This window comes from Entelurus aequoreus, linkage group LG16 (assembly GCF_033978785.1).
Source record: "Entelurus aequoreus isolate RoL-2023_Sb linkage group LG16, RoL_Eaeq_v1.1, whole genome shotgun sequence".
In the NCBI taxonomy this organism is placed as follows: Eukaryota; Metazoa; Chordata; class Actinopteri; order Syngnathiformes; family Syngnathidae; genus Entelurus; species Entelurus aequoreus.
In genome coordinates this window covers 41135460-41152570 of record NC_084746.1, presented here as the reverse complement: position 1 = coordinate 41152570, position 17111 = coordinate 41135460, and the positions used below count along the sequence as shown (strand labels likewise).

Below are 17111 nucleotides of genomic sequence, written 5' to 3'. Positions count from 1 at the left end.
GAGGCATGTTAGAAAAATAATGCACTTTGTGACTTCAATAATAAATATGGCAGTGCCATGTTGGCATTTTTTTCCATAACTTGAGTTGATTTATTTTGAAAAACCTTGTTACATTGTTTAATGCATCCAGCGGGGCATCACAACAAAATTAGGCATAATAATGTGTTAATTCCACGACTGTATATATCAGTATCGGTTGATATCGGAATCGGTAATTAAGAGTTGGACAATATCGGAAGCCATTATCGGACATCTCTAATTTTGGTGGATACAGACTGTGGTTACGACAAGTACGTTCATCCTTTCGTCAACCTCATTCAAGGCTGTGAGTTGGTATGGATGGTATTGAATTCAAATTTAACTACACAGTTGCAATGTAAACTATCATCTTTGAGCAATTATATCTCTATCACTGCAATTTTAATTTAGACTTTTTCCCCCCACAGTCCCAATTGAATTGGTTTATTCGTTTGCCTGGTCGATAGGAGGCGACACTTACTTTGACCCTTTCAGATTCGTCCTCCTGGTCGATAGGAGGCGACACTTACTTTGACCCGTTCAGATTCGTCCTCCTGGTCGATAGGAGGCGACACTTACTTCAACCCTTTCAGATGAGACTAGCAAGCGAGTAATTCAACATGGCGGCTCGCCTAATAACACAAATGGGCCTCGGTACCCTTTATTCTAGTGTCTGTGCTCCAAAGCAGGTATTGTATTCACATTAACATGTCGCTTCAGTCGTTTGATAGTTGTATCTATTTTGTAGCGATGTGGTATGAGGTAACCCAGAAACAGCAATGTTTGGCTAGGCTAGCATCATGCTAAGCTAGTTAGCTGTCGACAGTCGTTGCAATATAGCTAACAGGGAGGCGGAGTGTTTGGAGTCAAACGTGTTAAAGTTTAATGTATCTTAATAATTCTGTCTGTAGACTTACTTTTTGTTTGCGTCAAGGGCAGAGGTCTTCCAGCAGGGGTCGTAAACTATTGAGTTGATCAGACTTTTTCACAGATATTGTTTTTCTACTAATGTAAATGTTTAAAAGTGCACATTAACATTAATCCACCACACTGTAGTGTTTATTACGAATTGCATTAGTACAGACACAACTACTCACTCTACCTTGCAGTTTTCAAATAAAAAACGCCTGGGCGATATGTCCTAATAAATACAATCTCAGAATTTTTCACAGAAAATGGATTTACAATTTTTACCACCCAATTTTTCCTCCTACTTTTTAAAGAAACCATTAAATACTAAAGACAGATATCATTCAAAACAAGTTTTTGTTAAAGGTAAAGTACCAATGATTGTCACACACACACTAGGTGTGGTGAAATTTGTCCTCTGCCATCCTCTTGTTCACCCCCTGGGAGGTGAGGGGAGCAGTGAGCAGCAGCGGTAGCCGCGCCCGGGAATCATTTTTGTGATTTAACCCCCAATTCCAACCCTTGATGCTGAGTGCCAAGCAGGGAGGTAAAGGGTCCCATTTTTATAGTCTTTGGTATGACTCGGCCGGGGTTTGAACTAGGGCTGCAACTAACAACTAATTTGATAATCGATTAATCTGTCGATTATTACTTCGATTAATCGGATAAAAGAGACAAACTACATTTCTATCCTTTCCAGTATTTTGTTGGAAAAAAACACCATATTGGCACCATACTTATTTTGATTATTGTTTCTCAGCTGTTTGTAAATGTGTCAGTTTATAAATAAACGTTTTTAAATAAATTAAAAAAAGAAAAAGTAGCCCCTGCGCATAGATAGTTCCAACGAATCGATGACTAAATTAATCGTCAACTATTTTTATCATCAATTTTAATCGATTAGTTGTTGCAGCCCTAGTTTGAACTCACAACCTACCGATCTCAGGGCTGACACTCTAACCACTAGGCCACTGAGTAGGCCTAGTTGTTTTATCCATCCATCCATTTTCTACCGCTTGTCCCTTTTTATTCGATTAAAAATTAAACTGAAATGGTACTGTTCATACTGTTCTACTATCTTCAAAACTCTAATTTGAATAATTTTGGGTTTTTAGACCAGATATAAATTGTAATTTTTATGCAATAATTTTCAAAGAACTAAATTAAGAGCTTCCTCTGGGAGGCAGTATTGCCGCTAGGAATTTTCAAAATGGGGACTCAGGGACCCCTTCAAGTCATAAAAATGGGGTCCCACAGTAAAATTTTTGGGGTACCACTTTTTTGTAAGCGTTTTGAAAACAAATGATAAATGTATGCATTATCCTGTTACAACTCATATTCTATACTGTGTTTTGGGAAAAAGGTTGTCATAAACGTTACTTAATTCATTAAAAAAAATAATACAAAAGAAAACACATTTTTATGCATATGTAAATTTATTCAGTTATAAAAGATTCATTCGCTTTCGTCTTTCCTTCATGGATCTAAACTTTACCACTGCCGGTAGTTTTTTCTATATTTGTATTTAATAAGTTGTAGGTGTATTTATTTCAGTATAAAAGTGTATAAAGTTTTATGCTTGGGTCATGAAATTATGATAATGGTGTGCCAGGGCATACATGAATTATTTATTTAAATCTCTAGAGTCTACATCAACTTTACATCCATCCCTCAATTCTAATTTGTTTATTTAAAATGTTTTTTTGTTTGTTTTCTGCTCTTTTTGTCAAATAAAACAATTTTTTTTTTATGGCAAACACAAAATTTGCAAAATGTAATATTTGATGTGAAGTAATCGGAGCTTGGATAGGTTAATAATTCATAAAAACATTGATTTTGATTAAATATTATGTTTTGAGCAATGACAGTTTTAAAGAAAAAAACAGCTTTGTTTTATTAGTCAACATTTCAACTTTTTCTGAAATTAAATTTCACCTGTAAGCTTTTTTATTCCACTTTTGTTATGTTTTTGTTTATTTTAATAGTATTTTTACAATGTGCCGTGGGCCTTTAAAACATTAACTGCAAACACTTCAAAAGGCACATATTTGTTGACCTGCAAAGTATGTTTTTGGTCTGGTCGTGTGCCAGTTAGCTTGAAGCTAACATCTAGCCTGTCTCCATCCTGGAACGATGTCGATCCAGCGAGAGATAAAAGTGAAGTTTCCATGCACTCACAAAGACTAAAACAAGTCATTTACTGGAGACATGGCACAGGATGAAGTTAAAAAGGTCTTACACTCACCTTAGTGTTTACCATCAAGCGTTTCTTTTGACAGCCCCTCGCGGTAAAGTTGTCCGAGTGCAAACTGAGGCAGTATTTGTTACTGATATAACTTTCGGTGAATCAAAATTTAAGAAATTGTACCGGAAAGTTAATTACTTTCTAGACGACCAATAAAAACGCAATAAACGGGGACGGAAATTTGACTCTGCAAATATATATTTAAAAAAAACAGCGGAAAGCGATAATTGATAAAAACATAAAAATATAAAAAATCTGTGTCCTGGTGATGCACGGACTTCCGGAAATGCGCGTCCTTTCTGATTTCAATGCGTAATAAAACCCAAAAACTGCGTTAACGCCAACAGTGGAAGGCAATACTTGTCTTGAACAAATTACTTCTGTTTTACAAAATTGTAGAATTGCACATTGCATGCAATAAATAATAATCTCCAACGTTGAGATGAATAAAGTGCAAACCTAAAGTTACTTCTGTAAACTAAAATGTATTTTACGTCATATGCAAATAATCAAGTAATACATTGAGAGGACTATAGTTTCAGTAAGTGGATAAAGGAAGGCTTTTTCATTCACACATCTTGGCAAAGTGCAGAGCGACTGCTTTAGTCATCGTTCTCCTCATACATGTTATCATACATACCTGCTCTAAATGATTCCACTGCTTTTTAACCGGGATTTCTTGGTTGTTGCGGTCTTGTTAGGCTCTGAGAGTTGCATTTCCTGCACTCGACTGGAGGCTTCGGTTTCAGATGCTGGAATAAGTTTGTTGTGCTCCCGCCTTTTTTAAACAGACTTTGCACTGTGCTGTCATTTGTTCCACGTCTGTTGCCGCAAAACAAAAGTACTGCCAACGCTTTTATTTGGAACAAACGTCTCGCTCTCGTTAGCGATAGCATTAGCCATGTTTTGAATCTCTGCTAAGGCAGTAAGGGGGTGGGCGACGGCTATGGAAGCTCATGGGGGCAAAAAGTATGCCAGAGCAGGAGGAGAAATCAGTTATTTATTTTTAAAATTTGTCTGCAACAGAAAACTTAAATTCATCTATCACTTATCACCCAGGCCTAACATAAAACAATATTATTGTATCCATGTTAACGTTTAAGATAGACGTTCAATTCAGATATTTTTGTCAAATCTGATCTTTGTAGTGGCCGTTCACATTACAAAAAAAATTAGATTTCTAATGTGAATGCAATCTGACCCACATGTCTGATCTTGAATGGGTTTGTGCTAAAAATCTCAATTTCCTCTCGGGGATTAATAAAGTGCTTCTGATTCTGATTCTGATGCGGACATGGTGTCATGACGTTGTACGAACTGCAGTGTTTACCGAAGTAATAATCACTTCCACTTTAGTCGGTCTCTGTACTGATGCGTTTGTGGCAATTTCACTTATTTTGTGCAATCAAAATTAACATTTACTGAACCGTATTGTTGCGTGCAGAAGATTAAGAAGGAAGAGGACCAGTATTTTGGCTCTGGCACTTTTACAGGATCCTTTGTCTTCGATGTCTGTCCGAAGAGCTGGCGAGCAGTCGGGGACAGGAGTGGTAACATTTTCGCGTGGGTTCCTAAAACATTTGTTTTCACCTGTTTTCTTCTCCGTCGTCAACTATTTTGTAACTGTCTATTGCGGCAAGTAATTATGACGCTTATCGCTTTTTGGTGACGTTGTGGTCGAACGAATTTGACCTGAGCGCGGGAGAGTTCAGATTGAGGAAGGATTGCACATGCATCTGATTTGTATCCACTTATGAGAGAGTTCTGGGTCGGATATAAAACAATTTGGAATTGCACTGTTAACACGGACATTAAATAATACGATACAGGTCGTATATTGGGCAAAATAAATTGGACTTGTGCTGCAGTGTGAACAAGGCCTATACCTCTGTATTACACAATAACACGTTACCTTATGATTTATACAAGTAGCTTCACCCCACTCTATCAGTTCAAGTGTTCTTGGCCTGGACATTGTTGAAGACCCCTGGTCTAGAGTGACCGAATCCCAGTTCGCCAGATGTGAGATAAAGACTTAAGTACCGTATTTTTCGGAGTATGAATCGCTCCGGAGTATAAATCGCACCGGCCAAAAATGCATAATAAAGAAGGAAAAAAACATATATAAGTCGCACTGGAGTATAAGTCGCATTTTTTGGGGAAATTTATTTGATAAAATCCAACACCAAGAATAGACATTTGAAAGGCAGTTTAAAAATAAATAAAGAATAGTGAACAACAGGCTGAATAAGTGTACGTTATATAACGCATAAATAACCAACTGAGAACGTGCCTGGTATGTTAACGTAACATATTATGGTAAGAGTCATTCAAATAACTATAACATATAGAACATGCTATACGTTTACCAAACAATCTGTCACTCCTAATCGCTAAATCTGATTAAATCTTATACGTCTAGTCTCTTACGTGAATGAGCTAAATAATATTATTTGATATTTTACGGTAATTTGTTAATAATTTCACACATAAGTTGCTCCTGAGTATAAGTCGCACCCCCAACCAAACTATGAAAAAAAACTGTGACTTATAGTCCGAAAAATACGGTAATGCATCGAAGTTGTGAAAAATAAAATTTTTATTATTTTTAAACATGATTCTGTTTCCTAACCTGTGAGATTACTGTGATTTGTCAGCAGCACATAACAGACTGCAAAAAATAAACTTTTCTCAACTGTCTCACGTAGGAAAAGGTGCTGGAGCTTTTGTACTGTTGCTGTGGGGAAAATGTACCTCAATAAAACAGAATCTGTCTCTGTTAAAAAAAAAAAAAAATCGAATAGAACACCATACACAGCCAAAATATTTATTAAAATGGCTTACCAAGTCACGACGGACAACATTGCAAAATGTAACAAATTAAAATGCAGTGTTTTCCCAATTTTTTGTCTTCTTTTTTTGTTTTCTGTTGCCATCACTTTCCAACAAATTCAGCATACTGGCTCGTGTTGATGGACTCATCTTGCTCATTCGGTTTGAAGCCGAAATATTCCCACACATTTGGCTTTGCAGTCGTGATGCTTCCTTTTAATGTCTACTGTGTCGGTGCTTCTCACTGGTCACTGCATCCTGTGTGTGTACCAAAGCAGCTCCACCGACAAGAGACAAAGACGGCAGATTACTGAGGGGATGGTTCACTCCGCACCCTGTGCATTGCCACGTCTAAATATGCGTGACGCGTGAAAAGTAAATGCCTGACTTGTGTGGGACATCTGGTCACATGTGTCCCAAGAGCTGGAACAAGAGTCAAGACAGGCAGTATAATGCACAAAAATTGGGATACTTATGCTACATCAAAGAGTTCCACTGTCTTAATTGGAGTTTCAGTATATACAATTATAGTATAGCATACTACACAAGCTCAATAAGTCAAGTGTTTTACCCTGTTTGAGAAAAGCTATTATAGTCATGTCCCAATAGAAGTCATTGAACACTGTGTGCAGGCACTGAGGATCTGCTGGGGCGCTGTGGAGCAAGTAAGAGGTTACTACGTCGACTGGAAAATGCTGAGAGATGTCAAGAGGAGAAAGATGGCCTTCGATTATGCTGATGGGAGGCTACGCGTCAACTCTCTGAGGAAGAACACCATCTTACCCAAAGAACTTCAGGTACAATGCAACATTTGCGACAAGGGAGATTGAATGTGGAATTCCACAAGGTTCGGGTTTGGTACCAAAATTGTTTATTTTATATATTAATGATATATGTGAGGTATCAAAGTTATTGAAATTTGTATTATTTGCGGACGACACCAACTTTTATAGTTCGGGACATGACTTCAATGCATTATCAAACATTATTTAACAGGAAATTATTAAACTTAAGAGATGGTTTGATGTCAATAAATTATCATTAAATGTAAAAAAAACAAAGTTCATGATTTTTTGTAAGAGGAAAGGGGAGGAAACGATCAAACTGTCAATAGATGGAATTGATATTGAAAGGGTTTCTGAACTTAGATTTTTAGGAGTGATACTGGATGATGGTCTGACATGGAAATCTCATATTGCACATGTACGGAAAAAGATGTCTAAGAGTATTTTTATATTAAATAAGGTAAAATATGCGTTAGATTATAGGGCAATGCGTATATTGTATTGTGCACTTATATTGCCATATATCAGCTACTGTGTGGAAGTGTGGGGGAACACATATAATTGTAACATAAAGGCATTGTATCAACTACAGAAAAGAGCTATAAGGATTATTCATAAAGTAGATTACTTAGAACACACTAACATATTATTTATTAATTCGGGTTTATTGAAATTACAGGAGCTAGTAAAGTTACATACATTATGTGTCATGTTTAAAGCTAAAAGTAAAACATTACCAGCAAATTTACAAAAAATGTTTGTCATCACTTCTGAGAATGAAGAGCATAGAAGAAAAGGTCATTTCCAACATCAGTATTCAAGGACAACTTTAAAACAAATGTGCATATCAGTGGTGGGGGTTAAACTATGGAATTCTCTTTACAATGAGATAAAAGATTGTAAAAATATATTCCAATTGAAAAAAATATATAAAGACGGAACAATAAGATCATATGGACAGCCATAAGTGTATACATTTTGCTTTATATTTATTATGTTACTTATTTTTTGCCTGGTTTTGTATCATCCCGTGAGGTGTATATTACTTCTTTTTTGTTCGGTTTGTACTTCATGAAGTTTTGCACTTGTTGTGTTTTTTTGTTTGTTTTCATTATATTTGGATGTAATTGTTGGTTTAAATGATATCATTAAGTAAGACTACGTATTATGTTGAAGGGGGCAGGAAAATATAAGATTTTTCTTCATCCTGCTCCTTCTCAGGCATTGGTGTGTAAGTGTATAATTGAATAATTGAGGTATAATTGTCTATCGATCAAAGATGCACATCAATGAAGGAGATAAATTAAAATAAAATGAAATGAAATGAAAACACACAAATATGAGTACAGTCATGCAGATTTCCAGGGCGTTTGTCGATAGGAACCGTCCGAACAAAAGGCATTGTATTTTTCCCCCTGCAGGAGTTGGCGGATAAAGAAATCGCCGCATTCCCCCGAGACTCATGTCCTGTGAGAATCCGCAACAGGTGTGTGATGACATCCCGGCCGAGAGGAGTGAAGCGCAGATGGCGACTCAGCCGAATCGTCTTCCGTCACCTGGCGGACTACTGCCAGTTGTCTGGGATTCAGAGGGCGAGGTGGTGACTTAGGAGGACGGTGGGCAATGACCCACAGACTTTTGTTTTGGACATTTCTGTGTTTGAAGACATTCACAAATGAATCACAACCCAAAAGTTAATTTAATAGCATCTTATCTGAATTTGTGCAGCACAGCGCTTCAGCTAACTTGACTTTGAATGTTTTTTGGACAGTACAGTATGTTCCCCACCTCCAAACAACCTCAAAAAAACAGCAGCATATTTAAGGATAAAATGTTCTTCATGTAACATTTCAAATATGATTTAATAAATATTGTACGTATTGACATTATTCTTTGTGCTCATTTTTTTCTCTCACCAGAATGTTCATTTTCATCCAAATATAGTGCATGTATAATGCGCTATGTTGTGTAGCCAGCAGGTGGCGGTGCAGCACTCGCATGCTTGATGACACACCGCGAATGAAAGAGAAAGCCGCGCTACGGATGTACTGTGCATGATTGAGCTGCATCGCCGACATCATCGCTGGACAAATACAACGAAACGTCAAATACGAAGAATAATGGATGTAACCGAGCAGGTACGTCAAGTTTAATTTCATAAAGTGAACATTATTACTGCAGGAGAATCATTTTTTTCTCCAATTGCAGCTTATCGTTGCACAAATAATACAACTTCCCATGCTAGCCAACTAGTTGCTCACGATAAGACAAGACATTAAACTTGATGTTTTCATCGTGAATCTGCCTGATTTGTATTGCTGTGTTCGTACAAGCTGTCTTCTGTTATGGTCACATGTGCGAGTGGCCGTCCTCCTTTATGCTACTTCTGCTAGCTAGTGAAAAGAGTACAAATATAAGCACCTTTGCCTATTCACCATGTTTCACAATCAGAATAGTTTTTATTGCCATTGTTTGAGAACGGGTTCACAAACTATGAATTTTGGGGGGGAGGGGGGGGGGGGGCTGTCATTGTTTTATCTATTGTGCTTGATTGAGACTCGCTTCCTCGTGTTAGTTGCTGGGTAGCTTGCTTGGAGTTTTCTAGAACATTCTATTTATTTTATTTTATTTTATAAACCTTTATTTATAAGATGCAACATTTACAAACAATCGAGAAATAATAATAATCAAAATAAGTACAAAAACAATACAAATAAGCGCCAGGGGGTTGTAAACTCAATGTTTTCTAGAACATTCTAGCCTGGTTCTGGGCAAATTAAGGCCCGGGGGCCACATGCGGCCCGTTGAGCTTCTCAATCTGGCCCGCGGGACATTCCCAAATAATTTTTTTAGATCTTTAAAATGGAAACTGTAGCCGCCATTATGATGTGCAGTGATGTTTTCTAATAACCGTAAGTCTTCAACTATACAAAGTATTTCAATGGTTGGAATCTGCGCTTATGGGTAATATACCAGTTACTATGGTAATCTAATTAGTTACTATGGTAATCTAATTAGTTACTATGGTAATCTACGTCACAGCAGCTCAGACGAGGCACCAAGCAGAGTGGGCGGGAAGCGTTTCCACAGACGTGGAAGGAGATTTTCACAACAAAGTTCTAAAGCAGTGGTTCTTAACCTGGGTTCGATCGAACCCTAGGGGTTCGGTGAGTCGGCCTCGGGGGTTCGGCGGAGGTCAAGACACACCCGACTCATCGTGTAAATACAAACTTCTCCCTATCGGCGTATTACGGATACGGCAACAGCTGACTGGTTTGCAGGTGTGTAATTTGTTGTGAGTTTATGCACTGTGTTGGTTTTGTTGTTTGAACAAGGTGATGTTCATGCACCAGTTAAAAAACATGGTAACACTTTAGTATGGGGAACATATTCACCATTAATTAGTTGCTTATTAACATGCAAATTAGTAACATATTGGCTCTTAACCAGTCATTATTAAGAACTTATTAATGCCTTATTCGGCATGGCCATATTATAACCCTAACCCTCTAACCCTGACCCTAACCCTAACCAAATAACTCTAAATTAAGTCTTTATTACTTAGAATATGTTCCCCTAGTGTCCAAATAACTCTAAATTAAGTCTGTGTTACTTAGAATATGTTCCCCATACTAAAGTGTTACCAAAAACATATAACTTTGTCTTGAATTTGAATTTTTTTTAATTAATTTTTTTTTTCACTAAAGAAGGGTTCGGTGAATGCGCATATGAAACTGGTGGGGTTCGGTACCTCCAACAAGATTAAGAACCACTGTTCTAAAGCTTAGTGATATATAGAACAGAAAGTACTTTATTTATCCCTGGGGGAAATTCAGCAAATATCAGATATATCAGATTGTAGGTGGGTTTATTTTGTACCCTTCGCGTTCATATTTCACTGTTTGTTGCATTTCACTTGATTGTAAAATATGTCGATCGAAAGGGGGTGTGACATTCATATGTTGTCAATATTCAGTGTTTTATCCTTCATAGAAATATGTACAATTCCATTACGTTTTTTAAGGCGGTCTGTCATAACGTTTTTAAGCATTCAATCAGACATTATTGTGAGGTTTTGTATTGTGTTCCTAAAAATAGATATACCGGCCCCCAGACACATTTTTTTCTCTAAATGTGGCCCCCCCGAGACAAAATAATCGCCAGGCCTGTTCTAGCCAGTAGCGTTCTAGCATGTGACGTCAGATGCATCGTTTTATATGCACCCTATCATATATGTATGTATATTTAAAAGTGTATATAAACAGTGCTTTTTTCGATCTGTGCAATTTTAATTTATTCATCACTGAATACGTTATACACATTCTTTATTCTCTCATCATTTTTGTGCTAATTAGAACATAGTGAGATCTAAACACGTGTAATAAATGATAATGATAAATGGGTTATACTTGTATAGCGCTTTTCTACCTTCAAGGTACTCAAAGCGCTTTGACAGTATTTCCACATTTACCCATTCACACACACATTCACACACTGATGGCGGGAGCTGCCATGCAAGGTGCTAACCAGCAGCCACCAGGAGCAAGGGTGAAGTGTCTTGCCCAAGGACACACGGACGTGACTAGGATGGTAGAAGGTGGGGATTGAACCCCAGTAACCAGCAACCCTCCGATTGCTGGCACGGCCACTCTACCAACTTCGCCACGCCGCCCCTAATAAACACACTTTTTTTAATAGAGATGGGCAATATGGCTGTTTTTTATATTGGCCAATATCAATAATTACGGATGTTTATTAAATCAAAGTGCAAAAATAAGGAAGTCGTAAGAAATGTTTATTAAAGTGTTGCAAAGTGTGAAGCCTGAGAAAAATGTATTTTTGTGAGGTTTACTGCCAAGAACCTGCGTAGTTTGTGTAACATTTAATTTGGTTTGTTATTTTAACTTAAGTGTGGCAATTAATTAATGTTATGCAGTAATTATTGTTTAAATATTATTAGACCAAAATATTATTTTATTTTGGCACAGGGGTTAGTGCATGTGCCTCACAATACGAAGGTCCTGAGTAGTCCTGAGTTTAATCCCGGGCTCAGGATCTTTCTGTGTGGAGTTTGCATGTTCTCCCCGTGACTGCATGGGTTCCCTCCGGTACTCTGGCTTCCTCCCACCGCCAAAAAACATGCACCTGGGGATAGGTTGATTGGCAACACTAAATTGGCCCTAGTGTGTGAATGTGAGTGTGAATGTTGTCTGTCTATCTGTGTTGGCCCTGTGATGAGGTGGCGACTTGTCCAGGGTGTACCCCGCGTTCCGCCCGAATGCAGCTGAGATAGGCTCCAGCACCCCCCGCGACCCCAAAATGGACAAGCGGTAGAAAATGGATGGATGGAAAATATTATTTTAAAGTAGCACATTTATTATATTTTGTGATTTATTATATTTATAAAGCCCTGCACTTTACCTGTTGTTTCCGTACATCCGAATAGGAAATGGACGAGGGTTGGGGCGAAAAAAGATGTACTACGGTCCGTTTGAAAAAATAAAAAAAAACTGCTATACTGTCCATGTGACTTTTCCTGTTTTATTCATAATTTGCTTTCTGCAGCACTCATTTTTACTTTCTCTTCTCACTCTATGTAGAGAATCAACAGCAAGACAGCAAGGTGGCGCAACCTCACTTGATAGTTGATACTGTTACGGGATTGGCTGTTTAGTGTGTCCTCCCATTGCTCACTGACCACTTCCTGTTTTGCTTAATTACAGACCAAGAGTGCCTTTGTTCATGCTTCTTTATTTCCGATTTCTTCCAATTAAAAAAAAAAAAAAAAAAAAAAAAAATCTCAAACACACTTTTTATTGGTATCCATTGCGTGTCTATTGGGATAAATATTGATATCATTTTAGCAGCCCAGACCTACTTTTTAATGACAAAAAAACAAGCACATGACCTATTGTGTCAATTATATGAGCTGACTAAATTATTAGTAATAGATATGGAGAATGGATTGGATTAAATAAGATCCGCTTCTCTGTACTCCCTTTTTAAAACAAAGCCAAGTTTTAACGTATCTTGTGTGTTCAACACATATACCATACCCTGATCATGTGTTTTCTTCCCCCAAAACAGATGAAGCAGTTGGAGGCAGACTTGCAGGAGCTGGGGTCTCTCTTAGAGAAGGCGGAGAGGAAGAGGGTGCAAGATGTACTCAAGCAAGAGCAGAAGAAGCTTGAGAAGGAAATTGCCGCCAAGCGTCAACAGAAAGAGCAACAAGCCCGGAGAGAAGCCGACCCAATGAAAGCCACTTATACGGTCAAGATCACCAACTACGGTAGAAGGTTCTCAATACATTACTGCTCATGTTTCTCTTTCATTCATTGTAAGTGTCATTTACCTCCAATGCAGCGTGGGATCAGTCTGAGAAGTTTGTGAAAATTTACCTCACTCTAAAAGATGTGCAGAAGATTCCATGTGAGAATGTAGAGGCCAGCTTTACAGAAAGGTGTGTAGAGGAGAACATCATGCTTCAACAAGGATAGGTCAAATGTGCTGTCTCTGCGGCAGGTCATTTTCCGTGCTTGTGAAGGATCTGGACGGGAAAAATCACCAGATGACTGTTCTCAATCTGTTGTATCCCATCGATGAGAAGAACAGCTGCACTAAGGTGAGAGGAACTTGCAGTCAGCAGCAACGAAACTATGTTGTGATCAGGGATGGCACATTTGAAGCGATTCGGTACCTGGGAATCAGTACTCAACGGTGTAAATGTTTGCTACTTTAGTGTCTTCAAATGCCTTAATGAATGCTAACTGTTTGAAATTAAGTCAATTATTTAATTTAACACTGAGCTGTGCTGTCCAGTTATCTTGTTTTTCTACACTTCTGTCTCATTTGCAAGTACTCTACTCTATTAAATAGTAGACTTTGCATGTACCTGCAATTCCAAGACGTTAGTTGGCAGTAGTGTATGGACGAGGGTGTGTTCCCCTCGCTGGTAAGTAGTCTTTGTCACTAAGTTGAATGTGCCATACAAAGTACTGTAAGTATTGTATTTATTACACACTTACTGTTGGATTGTATCATGCATCTTACTTGTCGTTTTGATATGTACTTTTAGAGTTGTTGAAATCACCATGTAAAATATCTGATGCTCATCTTTAGCATGTCTATGGCAAAATCCAATGTAAATTAGCATCAAGCTTTGAAAAGTGGAGCCTTACTGTACTTTTGAGTGCCTTCTTCTTCACTCATCATACCTCAGTTGCAGCTACTGCCATTTTGTCGAGTTATTGAAAGGTTGCCTGCAGTCACAAATGTCACTGACGATTAGAAACCCCAGCAGTCATTTGTTTTTGCAGACCATGCACCTGGTGGCTATATGAGAATTGTTGGTTAATTCAGGGCTAATAGGGGCTCTAGGCAGAATTTCATTTGGAAGCTCCCCATCATACTTTCAAAAATAATATTTTTATATAATTATGTGGAACAATTTTTATCCTTGTATAATCAACGTTTAATTGAATTTGTACTAAACAAATGTAATGGAAAAGAAATTGATCAATACTATGCTTTGTGCAGAATAACAAATGTAACATCCTTAAAACCTATATTTATAAACGTGAGCACCTCAACTCCTTACAAGACCAGCACTAATGTGAGACTTTAAGGGGAAATTTGCCATTATAGTCTTATCAGTGAAGCAACGAGGTAATACGTTTGCTGTAAAATTTCATATGTAGCACCCTGTCATTCGTTAATTTACATTTTACATGCGCTTTGTCACACATTACGGGGCCCCCTACGGATTGTGGGCCCAACCCCCAGCACGTGAAATGCATTTAGGGCAGGGCGGCCATGGATGGATAATTGCTGATGTATGGAACATCAAGGAGTTTGAAATGTCTTGAAGTGCTTTCCATTCAAGAAAAGGTTGTCCCCACAGATCAAAAGTGACATGGTTGTGATCATGTGCAAGAAGCAGACCACAACAAAGTGGGAGTGTCTCACAAAGGTGGAAAAAGCGTCAAAGGACAAGGAGTAAGTTGTTCTTGTGCACGTGAACATGATGGCTGAACACAAGCTAGTGAGGTGTTACCCCCCACAGTCAACCGAGCACGGAGGACAATGCAGACCCCAGCGACGGCCTGATGAACATGCTGAAGAAGATCTACTCCGATGGCGACGACGACATGAAGAGAACCATCAACAAAGCCTGGTCGGAATCCCAAGAGAAGAAAATAAGAGGAGAAGAAGGCATGATGTAGTTTTGAGGTAGAATTTCCTCTCTTCCATAGCGGGACTCAATCCCATTTAAAAAAATGACTTGATTGCCAACTTTTGAATCATACGTCCATTGTACACACACTTTCTGCTCTATCAAGAAGTTTCATGTCACACACAGCAGAGGTCATAATGATGCAGTATAGCCAAGAGCAAGTCATTACCAGAATAAACAACCAAATGGAACTGACCTCTTTCTCAAGCATCACTCTGTCATTTTCTCTTTTTATGCATTGGACACATGTTAAACCACCTTTTATAAATACATGTGTGTGATCATGTGACTGTTATAAATACATGTGTGTGTGATCATGTGACTGTTATAATTACATGTGTGTGATCATGTGACTGTTATAAATACATGTATGTGATCATGTGACTGTTATAAATACATATGTGATCATGTTACTGTTATAAATACATGTATGTGATCATGTGACTGTTCTTCTGGGCTTTGTCTGGAAAGGACATTGCTGTTTAATCACTGATCTCATCCATCACAACTGGACTGTTTGGTGTGTCTTTTAAGACTCTCATCCCACTGACCATCAGTTCTTGTCTTAGACTTAGACTGGTCACATCTAGTCTTAGACTTAAATCGGTCACATCTAGTCTTAGGCTTAAATCGGTCACATCTAGTCTTAGACTTAGATTGGTCACATCTAGTCTTAGATCGGTCACATCTAGTCTTAGACTTAGATTGATCACATCTAGTTTTAGACTTAAATCGGTCACATCTAGTCTTAGACTTAAATCGGTTACATATAAGACTTCGATCGGTCACATCTAGTCTTAGACTTAGATTGGTCAGATCTAGTCTTAGACTTAGATTGGTCAGATCTAGTCTTAGACTTAGATTGGTCACATCTAGTCTTAGACTTCAATTGGTCACATCTGGTCTTAGACTTAAATTGGTCCCATCTAGTCTTAGACTTAGACTGGTCACATCTAGTCTTAGACTTAGATTGGTCACATCTAGTCTTAGACTTAAATCGGTCACATCTAGTCTTAGACAAATCGGTCACATCTAGTCTTAGACTTATATTGGTCAGATCTAGTCTTAGACTTAGATTGGTCCCATCTAGTCTTAGACTTAGACTGGTCACATCTAGTCTTAGACTTATATTGGTCACATCTAGTCTTAGACTTAAATCGGTCACATCTAGTCTTGGACTGAGATTGGTCACATCTAGTCTTAGACAAATCGGTCACATCTAATTTTAGACTTACTGTATATTGGTCAAATCTAGTCTTAGACTTAGATTGGTCACATCTAGTCTTGGACTTAGATTGGTCACATCTAGTCATACCATCCGTCCTCCCTGTCCAGAATCTGTACATTTGTGTTGTGAAAGGACTGCTAGTTCTCCCTGAGGTGCAGGTAGACATTTGAGTCTAGAGAGTGAAGAGTTTGCCCGTCTGTGTTGGCATAGTGGTTATTTTGTTTCCCCAATATATAAAGCAGTGCATTACTCATTACACCAGATTGTTTTTGTGGGTGTGAGGCATCCGGTCTTTAGGATGCACCCGTCTCTGTCTCAGGGTGTTGCCTGCTTAGAAGTGTACTGGGATGTTGTGTTGGTTAAAAGTGATTCTGAGCTTTTTTTTAGATAGACCTGATATATATAGAACGACAATATTTTTGTGTCCGTCACATTTTTCCTCCTTGTCCACTCTGTTCTTGTTATTTGTGCAATCGGATGCACTTTTCACAAAGGACCAGCTGCTAGGAACATGATCACTTCTGTCTTCTGACAGTTTGTGTTCCAGTCAGTCAAAAAGTATTGATTGCTATGTGTGGGTTCTCGGTAAACCCCGACATGGAGGCTGCTGCGAGAGGCGAAACGCCTTCTAAGACAAACCAAACAGTCCAGTTGCGATCGATTGAAGGCCCCGAGATGACAATGACCTGATTAATGAGAACATTTATAGACAATTCCGTGCTGGGCCGTGCGATTCCCACCTAGGCCTTCAGTGATGTCCGACTTCAATGATTAGCTCTCAAAATACCATCATTTATATCACCACATGACCATTGCTGGATAAATACTATCAGTGTTGGGTTAGTTACTGAAAACCAGTAA

At 38.3% G+C, this 17111-nt stretch overlaps 2 protein-coding genes across 2 annotated transcripts; both read left to right on the top strand.

Moving 5' to 3' along the window:
- The first annotated feature begins 558 nt into the window (after positions 1–558).
- mrps14 (mitochondrial ribosomal protein S14) lies at positions 559–8678 on the top strand. The gene is made up of 3 exons (XM_062023567.1): positions 559–707; positions 6637–6801; positions 8211–8678. The coding sequence occupies exons 1-3, from the start codon at positions 639–641 to the stop codon at positions 8391–8393; spliced, it is 417 nt and encodes a 138-aa protein (XP_061879551.1). The 5' UTR covers positions 559–638; the 3' UTR covers positions 8394–8678.
- Positions 8679–8840: 162 nt separating this feature from the next.
- cacybp (calcyclin binding protein) lies at positions 8841–15564 on the top strand. Its single transcript, XM_062022878.1, has 6 exons — positions 8841–8927; positions 12877–13078; positions 13153–13249; positions 13312–13411; positions 14690–14784; positions 14852–15564. The coding sequence occupies exons 1-6, from the start codon at positions 8844–8846 to the stop codon at positions 15009–15011; spliced, it is 738 nt and encodes a 245-aa protein (XP_061878862.1). The 5' UTR covers positions 8841–8843; the 3' UTR covers positions 15012–15564.
- The last annotated feature ends 1547 nt before the right edge of the window (positions 15565–17111 follow it).

What these genes read in the sequence shown, in the direction of transcription:
- mrps14 (XM_062023567.1), top strand. Translation starts at nt 639, where the DNA reads ATGGCGGCTCGCCTAATAACACAAATGGGCCTCGGTACCCTTTATTCT. An exon ending in GTGTCTGTGCTCCAAAGCAG is followed by an intron (nt 708 to 6,636) that starts GTATTGTATTCA and finishes CACTGTGTGCAG; the next exon opens with GCACTGAGGATCTGCTGGGG. An exon ending in TCTTACCCAAAGAACTTCAG is followed by an intron (nt 6,802 to 8,210) that starts GTACAATGCAAC and finishes TTCCCCCTGCAG; the next exon opens with GAGTTGGCGGATAAAGAAAT.
- cacybp (XM_062022878.1), top strand. Translation starts at nt 8,844, where the DNA reads ATGATTGAGCTGCATCGCCGACATCATCGCTGGACAAATACAACGAAA. An exon ending in TAATGGATGTAACCGAGCAG is followed by an intron (nt 8,928 to 12,876) that starts GTACGTCAAGTT and finishes CCCCCAAAACAG; the next exon opens with ATGAAGCAGTTGGAGGCAGA. An exon ending in AGAAGAACAGCTGCACTAAG is followed by an intron (nt 13,412 to 14,689) that starts GTGAGAGGAACT and finishes TTGTCCCCACAG; the next exon opens with ATCAAAAGTGACATGGTTGT.